Here is a 9,746-nt window from a genome sequence, read left to right as displayed (position 1 = left end):
GTGGGTGGAGACAGGTGTTCTGGAGTCCCCAGCAGCTGCAACCTGTTCCATAATCAAGACCTCTGCAAATACTCAGTCCTGCCACTTCGTAATCTCTGCTCAGTCAGTCTACATTTGTAGCCATTTGTTACTATTTTGATCATGTTATCCTGTTGTGCTTGTTTTCCTTGCCTGACACGGGTTTCCTCTCCGCTACAGTTCTTCCCGCTCTGACTCTGGTCCCTGTGTGACTTGCAGAATCAATCTAAGGTTGAACTATCCTCCAACAGACACCCTTGCAGAAAGAGGGAGAGTGACAAAGAGTTGCAGACAGACATGGAATTCTGTGTTATTTAAAAAAAAATCTAACTAAGCAAGTAAGTTAAGAACGAATTCTTATTTGCAATGACGGCCTACACTGGCCAAACCTGGACGATGCTGGGCCAATTGTGCACCGCCCTATGGGACTCCCAATCACAGCCGGTTGTGATACAGCTTGGATTTGCACCAGGGTGTCTGCAGTGACGCCTCAAGCACTGAGATGCAATGCCTTAGACTGCTGCGGGACTCTGGAGCTATGCTAATATGTTCTCACCTAGTGACAAAACAAACTGCATGCACCAGAGCTCAGACAACTCAGTACATGGCTTAGGGGTAACTTCTAGTTATCTTCCCTATCTTTACATGATGTCAGAAAATCTTAATTAATTTATTAAATACCTTCAGGGGTTCCGTTTCAACTCTCACCATTGCACCTCACTCACAGATCTGGTGTCACAAAACAAAGAGGTTTTCTGGACATACTGGAAATTCAGGCATGCAAAATAAGCTATGGCTCGGAGCCAGAAAATGATCTTAAAAGGAATACATTCTCTGCAAACATAGTTACTCTTGTCACTTGATATCTCACATGGAAGGAATCTGTACATTTTCTAATCCTAATGTCTGGAAATTTTGCCAACGTGTTGATATCCATTTCTATGCATGACTCATCAGTTAACCTCATCAGAAGTTAAGTATTTCAGAGATCACTGTTTACTGAATTCTATGTTTCTGTGACTTTGCAAGCAGCACTGGTGAAACTTGCCATTGGAGGTGAAGCAACATCTTCACGCAAGCCCATGGTAACATGTCTCCACCTTGAGGTAGATGGTGCTAATTGCTTATGGGAGTCAAGGTTAATTTCCATTTACCCAGTGGTGATCCAGTAAAACAACCGGACTGAGCGTTTCTGTTGCTGTGCCATCCCAGCCAAGGTTTACCTGCTTAACAGTTAATTGTCTACATCTGCTGTTTATTGAGTTTTAATATTCAAATGTAGGTTGTAATTCAGGCATGTTGTTGCCCCTCATACAATGTTCTGTTGAAAAACTGTTTTAAAAAACTCTTTCCACAAGACACATATTCTGTTCAAATATTTATTTATACATTTTCAATGTACAAAATAACATAAATATAATCCTCTTTCAGAATAACAGCAATAGTAAAGCATTCAACAAATGTATACTCTTAAAAACAATATTGAACAAAATAAATGTTTAACCAATTGAAAAAATTTATTCAACTACCATTCTGTACAATGTACACTGAGTGTACAAAACATTAAGGACACCTTCCAAATATTGAGTTGCTTAAAAATCGTTCTTTAACCTGTCTCCTCCCCTTCATCTACACCGATTGAAGTTGATTTAACAAGTGACATCAATAAGGGATCATAGCTTTCACTTGGATTCATCTGGTCAGTTTATGTCATGGAAAGAGCAGGTGTCCTTAATGTTTTGTCCACTCAGTGTATGTATAAATAATATTGCATTTTCTAAATATATATACATATTTTTTTTGTTTTTAATCTAGTTCTATTTAYGTGGTACAATAAGAAAGCACCCCTTTCAATGAAACCCATCTTCACAMTAAAAGAGTATCTGTTTTAAGGCTGAAACAGTGAAACAAAAGCAGCTTCCATAGTGCATATTTTATGATAAATCTTGAATGAGTTTGAACTTTTTTTAAACTTTTTTTTGTAATGCATAAAATGAAACAGATTGGTGTTGCTACAGTAACAGAGAACCACAAAGACGCTTTTTCATCAGTGTACCAGGTCCTGGGCTGAAGACAATGAAGAAATTGAACAAAACCAACAGCAGAGGAAACCGTTAGACCTGGTTGTATCAAGGCCACATTTGGGTGGAGTTAGATAATGGAGGAACTGCATTCTCTGTGGTAACACAGACACACACACACACATGCACACACAGCAGCGGCGGTTAGTGCCCTTTCAGATTTGAGAGGACAGTCTTTTTCTTATGAGCATGGCCTTATTTCTATTTCAGCGTATTGGATGACTGTCATTTCATATTCCATTCATCCAGCTCAATGTAACATCGATAGGTTTAGGCTTCTACAAGATACTAGAATTTGCCCTATACCCACCTTGAGCCACTGGGCACAAACTGGTTGAATTAACATTGTCTCAGTGTAATTAGTCAATGTATATGTTACGTGGAAAATACATTGGATTTGAAAAAAGTCATCAACTTTTGTTTTGAGGGTGAAATTTCAACCACAGGATTATGTCATCATGGTAACCAATTTTCAACATAGACAACCCTTCTTTAAAATACAGTAAATTGAATTTGTACCTTTTTGAAACAACGTCAGATCTTCAACGTAATGTCCAATATCAGGGAAAAAACATGTCTGGGCAGCACCTCCTATTGGAGAGTTGATCTACAACTATTCATTTGGTCTCCAATACAGGGTTTTAACCAAACCCAGCTTAGTTTTTATATTACCTACTACCAATGCGCTATTGTGAGTGATTATTCAGAGACCTCTCAATAACTAAATATATTCACTGTTGCTATCAAAGTAGTTCCAAAGGGTAGGTTTAACAGAGCAAATTAAATGTAACCACACATTATAAGTCCTATATCATCAATTATACTATTTAGGCCTATATAGCATTTGCAAAGTCAGCAACAGCTATTGTTTTAATTCAACCCAGGGTTCAAACCAAAAATGTACAATATACAGTATATGGGCCTAGGGTTTCAAGCTTTGGTTGATTTCAAATGTAATCTTCACGTTAGTCATTAATATGTTGGATTCACGTCTCCGTCTCAACCAAAAATCTAAGTTAAAGAATAGGACTAAATCAAATCAAACTTTATTTAAATTGCATTTAAAGAATAGGACTAAATCAAATCAAACTTGATTTAAATTGCATTTAAAGTTTGATTAGATTTAGTCATATTCTTTAACTTCGATTTTTGTTGTTGTTATACTTAAGAGAAAACTTTCCCACCCCTTTTTCGTGGTATCCAATTGGTAGTAGTTACTGTCTTGTCTCATTGCTGCAACTCCCGTATGGACTCGGGGGAGGCAAAGGTCGAGAGCCATGCGTCCTCCGAAACACAACCCAACCAAGCCACACTGCTTCTTGACACAATGCACATCCGACCTGGTCAGCGTGCACTGTGGCTGGCCCGCCACAGGAGTCGCTAGTGCGCGATGAGACAAGGATATCCCTACCAACCAAACCCTCCCTAACCTGGACGACGCTAGGCCAATTGTGCGTCGCCCCATGAGCCTCCTGGTCGCGGCAGAGCCTGTGCTCAAACCCAGAATCTCTGGTGGCACAGATGCAATGCAGTGCTAGARCACTGCGCCACCCGGGAGGCCTAACTTCGATTTTTGATGGAGATCTTCTGCTTGGATAGTTCCATCTGTGCCATTGACTTAGTCTGGCTTTAATTGCAGTTTGCTACAAATTAATAATTGATATTTGTATTTTTTTATATTTTTACTTTTATGAAACTACCTGAGTAGGAAGATCCTCCCCTTCCTGCTCTGAGGAGCCTCCACTGACACTCTCTGTCTCCGTCTCTCTGTGTCTCTCTCTCAAACACACACACAGCTACGCCTGCCCCAGGCAGCCCGTTGTGGTCTAACCGCTCGACACAGACAGGCAGGTGGTGGTGGAGCTCAGGCGGTGGCTCTTTTTGGGGGCATTGGGTGCAGGCGGGGGGCTGACAGTGAGACTCCTGATCTTATTGAAACTGTTCCTCAGACTGCTGTGCCTGATGCTCCCAGTGCTGCTGGTCTCCTTGGACACAAATGTGTCAGGGTGACAGAGGCCTGCCCTGAGGCAGCAGCAGCACAACAGGCCTGCGATGGCCTTCCTCAGCTCTGTGCTGCCCAGGGTGTAGATGACCGGGTTCAGGGCCGAGTTGATCACGGCCAGGGCGATGACCCAGTCGGCGCTGAAGAGCGGTGCGCACTGCCGCGACACACAGAAGAAGTCCACCAGCAGCAGGATGAACAGAGGCCCCCAGCAAATGATGAACACACCCACGATGGAGATGACTGTCTTTAGCAGCCCCAGGGAGCGCTTGCGGCTGCGCTGGGATCCCACCTTGGCGCTGCTGCGCACGTGGCAGTAGATGGCGCCATAGAGCACACCGATGGCCAGCAGGATGAGGGAGAAYATGAGCAYYGAGAAGAYGATGTAGCTCTTGGAGTAGAGCGGCAGCAYGGTGGAGCAGCTCTCCAGGCTGCACACGCAGTTCCAMCCCAGCAGGGGGAGGAAGCCGATGGCGAAGGCCASGATCCAGCACAGCGCCACRAGGCCGTAGATACGARATGTCTTCCTGGCTGACTTCTGGTGCAGCGGCTTCATCATAGTGGTGTAGCGCTCCACTGCTATCAGCAGCAGGCTGAAGATGGAGGCGGCGAGGGCCACGAACAGTACCCCCTCCCTGAACAGCCACAGAGCCGGGCTCAGTCTGAATGTCTGGCTGCCCGACATCCAGATGTTGACCACGTAGGCCGCCCCGGCCAGCAGGTCGCTCAGGGTGATGTTGGCGATGCACACGTAGACCCAGCGGCGGCTGTGGAGGATCCGGGAGAGCACGGCCACTAGGACCAGCAGGTTCTCCAGGATGATGAGGACACTGATGAAGAGGGAGAGGGCCGCTGCCAAGCTCAGGCCACCCTGGCGGGGCACGCGATGCTGCAGGCGCCCTGTGTGGTTGTAGTGCTCCAGGATCACATCAATGTTAATAGCGCTGCTGTTGGTGGTGTTGCTGGCCCAGAYGTACAGATGAGAGCAGGAGGTTGAGGAGCTCAGGGAGGACAGGGCATCCATGGCTGGGTTGTGAAGGGCTTGGCAAGTCAGAAAATGGCTGGGTCGGGCTGGACAAGGCAGGACTTGGGTGAGTGTAGAACTCCTGATGTGGGCTTAGACTCAGGCTAAAACAGTCTCTCCACTGGAGCTCTGCTGTCTCACAACCCACCTAGCAAACACAGGAAGATGTTTGATATGAAAAGATGTCTGATATGCCATAATAAGTTCTAAGATGTTTGTAGTGCATGAACTGCAGGTAATGAAAATAATGTGTTTTTTGGTCAAATTGCCATGTGGTTAGTTGAGAGGAGCAGCCAGCTGTTACCAGGAAGGGGATTTAAATCTGCACGTGAAGTCAACATCTTTGAAAGTTTGAAAACAACTATTTCCAAATCCCTGTTAGTAGTAACGACTGAAAAACAAAATCCTATTCTCCCAAAATTGAAAAGTATGAACTGTTTTCCCCTCTGGAGTGAAATAAAAAGTACCTTATTACATTTATAACTTTTGTTCATTTTTAGATTTTATAATACAATTTCCCTTTACATTTCTAAATGTTCTTTTAGGAATAATTAGTGTTACAATTTGTTGCATGGGAGCAAAAGCTTGTACATGACCGCAAATGCTTTGCATATTTACTGCTACAGTTAAATGTGACTATACACCTGGCTCTCCATCCCAATCATTATCTAATTGTATAATTTCATATGAATAGGCTAACACATCACGACAAATGTTGTATCCTTTTGATTTTAACACAATAAACACTTGAAGAACAAATGTTACTTACTGGCGCAGAGATGCTGTTGGTAGTGATGTGGTGTGTGGACAGCCATCCCCTGTGTGGGCTGGTAGTGCAGATGTGTTCTACTCTATAGAAGCAATGAGGAAGGAAGCCCTACACTCAGAAGGTTACTCACATGGCACCACACCCAAAGCGACCAACACACACATGAGAAGCAAGAGGTTATTGACACTGATGGGGTGTTTCATCACTGGCCAAAAGAAAACACACCAATTGTGAAATGCTTCAGAACGTGATTATTCATAGATGGATGSCACCCAATCAACGTGTTAATTGCTAAATAGATATAGCCTAATCCACACTTGCATAAGGTTACCACAATTTTGTTTTTTAAATATATACATTCTATATATTTTCCCRCCTGTAATTTTCCACATGTCAAGGTCAGACTTAATCTCACTGATGTAAACACTTTRCCCATCCACTACTTGCGCCCTGCTTTTGACCGCTGCAATATTTTAATCCTATTGCTCAAGTTGCCCCATGATGATTACGGGAAGAGACTTTCATAATGTTTTCATGGTACATGTATGTCGAAGTGGTTGGACCAAGATGTTTTCTAGGATGTGTTGCAAGATACTTTTTCTACTAGGAGGGCATCAGGCCAGTATTTACAGTTGAAGTCGGAAATGTACATACACTTAGGTTGGAGACTTTGTGCATCACACAAGTAATTTTTCCAACAATTGTTTACAGACAGATTATTTCACTTATAACTCACTGTATCACAATTCCAGTGGGTCAGAAGTTTACAGAAAATTATGTCATGGCTTTAGAAGCTTCTGATAGGCTAATTGACATAATTTGAGTCAATTGGAGGTGTACCTGTGGATGTATTTCAAGGCCTACCTTCAAACTCAGTGCCTCTTTGCTTAACATCATGGGGAAATCAAAAGAAATCAGCCAAGACCTCAGAAAAAAAATTGTAGACCTCCACAAGTCTGGTTCATCCTTGGGAGCAATTTCCAAACACCTGAAGGTACTATGTTCATCTGTACAAACAATAGTAGGCAAGTATAAACACCACTGGACCACGCAGCCGTCATACCGCTCAGGAAGGAAACGCATTCTGTCTCAGAGATGAACGTACTTTGGTGCAAAAAGTGCAAATCAATCCCAGAACAACAGCAAAGAACCTTGTGAAGATGCTGGAGGAAATGGGTTCAAAAGTATCTATATCCACAGTAAAACGAGTCCTATATCGACATAACCTGGAAGGCCGCTCAGCAAGGAAGAAGCCACTGCTCCAAAACCGCCATGAAAAAGACAGACTATGGTTTGCAACTGCACATGGGGACAAAGATCGTACTTTTTGGAGAAATGTCCTCTGGTCTGATGAAACAAAAATAGAACTGTTTGGCCATAATGACCATCGTTATGTTTGGAGGAAAAAGGGGTAGGCTTGCAAGCCGAAGAACACCATCCCAACCGTGAAGCACGGGGGTGGCAGCATCATGTTGTGGGGGTGCTTTGCTGCAGGAGGGACTGGTGTACTTCACAAAATAGATGGCAACGTGAGGATGGAAAATGATGTGGATATATTGAAGCAACATCTTAAGACATCAGACAGGAAGTTAAAGCTTGGTCGCAAATGGGTCTTCCAAATGGACAATGACCCCAAGCATAAGTTGTGACATAATGGCTTAAGGACAACAAAGTCAAGGTATTGGAGTATTGGAGTGGCCATCACAAAGCCCTGACCTCAATCCTATAGAAGATTTGTGGGCAGAACTGAAAAAGCGTGTGCGAGCAAGGAGGCCTACAAACCTGACTCAGTTACACCAGCTCTGTCAGGAGGAATGGGCCAAATTCACCAACTTATTGTGGGAAGCTTGTGGAAGCTACCCGAAACGTTTGACCCAAGTTGAACAATTTAAAGGCAATGCTACCAAATACTAACTGAGTGTATGTAAACTTCTGACCCACTGGGAATGTGATGAAAGAAATAAAAGCTGAAGTAAATCATTCTCTCTACTATTATTCTTTGGGGTTTTAGGCTGGGTGTCTGTACAGCACTTCGAGATATTAGCTGATGTACGAAGGGCTATATAAATAAACTTGATTGATTGATTGATTCTGACATTTCACATTCTTAAATAAAGTGGTGATCCTAACTGACCTAAGACAGGGATTTTTACTAGGATTAAATGTCAGGAATTGTGAAACTGAGTTTAAATGCATTGGCTAAGGTGTATGTAAACTTCCGACTTCAACTGTATTTTTGGATTCCCATAAGCCGACTCCAATGCAATATCTAGTCTTACTGGGGTCCGACACATAACGAAAAAGACAACACAGACCGAAGAATTGACAATTTACATTAATTTAAAACATTAACATGTAGTGTGTGTGTGTGTAATCATCAGTTTACACATACATGTCAGTACATAAACACAACAAATAGGTCACATGGGGTATAGGTGTTGCTTTATTTGTTTTTTTAAACCAGGTTTGCTGTTCACTTGCGCTATGTAAGATTGAAGGGAGTTCCATGCACTCATGGCTCTGTATAATACTGTACATTTCCTTTTTGTTCTGAACCTGGGGACTGTGAAAATACCCCTGGTGGCATTTCTGGTGGGGTAAGTGTGTGTCAGTGCTGTGTGTATGTTGACTATTAAAAAACATGAGCTGGCGCACACCCAGAGAAAATTATAAACTATAAGCTATATATAAACTCCCAGTAATTTATTGGGTAAATTARCAATGTTTCGGCATCACTGTGCCTTCTTCTGGGTCTGAATGTTGACTATGCAAACAATTTGGAATTTCCAACACATTGTTTCTTATAAAAAGAAGAAGTGATGCAGTCAGTCTCTCCTCAACTCTTAGCCAAGAGAGACTGGCATGCATAGTACTGATATCAGCCCTCTGATTACAATGAAGAGCAAAACGTGCCGCTCTGTTCTGGGCCAGCTGCAGCTTAACTAGGTCCTTCTTTGCAACACTTGACCATATGACTGGYCAGTAATCAATTTAAGATAAAACTAGAGCCTGCAGGACTAGAGCCTGCAGACCTCTCAGCAAAAAAAGAATAATGACATGAAGAAAACAGGAACCTTCTGATCAGATCTGTAAAGGGACCCTCCCTTTGGTTTCTCTACTACAGAGGTACAGCTATGGTTTCACACATCACTTCACCCAGCCGTGCCAGACCATACTCCTGCCATAAAGACCTACTTGGTCTACCCAGTGGGCCCCAACCACTTACCATAAGTGGCTAAAGACATCACACACTCAGTAGTCAAAAATATCACTACTGATAAAAAAGAAACACCATCCCATTTGCTGGCTCTACATTCCAGCATTTTGGATTTGAGAGCAGATGTTTTGTATGAGGCGACAGTGTTATGGAGAAATAGGGACTCTAATCAGAGGGCAAAATAGGGGACAGGTGTGAAAGAGTAAATGAGGTCGTTAGGAGAATGAGAAACAGCTGGGAGCAGGAACGGAACGATAGAGAGAGAGAGAGCGGGAGAGGGAGAGAGGGAGGAGGAGAGAGAGAGAGAAAGAGAAAGAACCTAATAAGACCAGCAGAGGGAAGCACAGGGACAAGACATGATAATCAATGACAAAACATGACAGACAGTACAGAATGTCACCTTTTATTTATATTTCATACATATCTGTTTTACCATTTAGAAATGAAAGAACTTTATATATCGAGTCCCCCCCCCCCCCATTTGAAGGTGTCATAAGTATTTTGTAAGTATTTAGTGTATTAAAGTAGTAAAAAGTTTAGTATTTGGTCCCATATTCCTAGCACTCTCCAAACTTGTTGGATGCATTTTCTGTTTCTTTTGGTTGTGTTTCAGATTATTTTGTGCCCAATAGGAA

General features: G+C 42.7%; 1 protein-coding gene across 1 annotated transcript; it reads right to left on the bottom strand.

Annotated features, from left to right (window-relative positions):
• Nucleotides 1-3,824: 3,824 nt before the first annotated feature.
• LOC111975859 (sphingosine 1-phosphate receptor 4-like) lies at nt 3,825-5,980 on the bottom strand. Its single transcript, XM_024004515.2, has 2 exons — nt 5,895-5,980; nt 3,825-5,273 (listed from the first exon to the last, which is right to left on the bottom strand). The coding sequence occupies exon 2, from the start codon at nt 5,123-5,125 to the stop codon at nt 3,926-3,928; it is 1,200 nt and encodes a 399-aa protein (XP_023860283.1). The 5' UTR covers nt 5,126-5,273; nt 5,895-5,980; the 3' UTR covers nt 3,825-3,925.
• Between the last annotated feature and the right edge of the window lie 3,766 nt (nt 5,981-9,746).

Source organism: Salvelinus sp. IW2-2015, linkage group LG16 (genome assembly GCF_002910315.2).
Source record: "Salvelinus sp. IW2-2015 linkage group LG16, ASM291031v2, whole genome shotgun sequence".
Classification (NCBI taxonomy): Eukaryota; Metazoa; Chordata; class Actinopteri; order Salmoniformes; family Salmonidae; genus Salvelinus; species Salvelinus sp. IW2-2015.
This window is presented reverse-complemented; position numbering and strand designations above follow the sequence as displayed.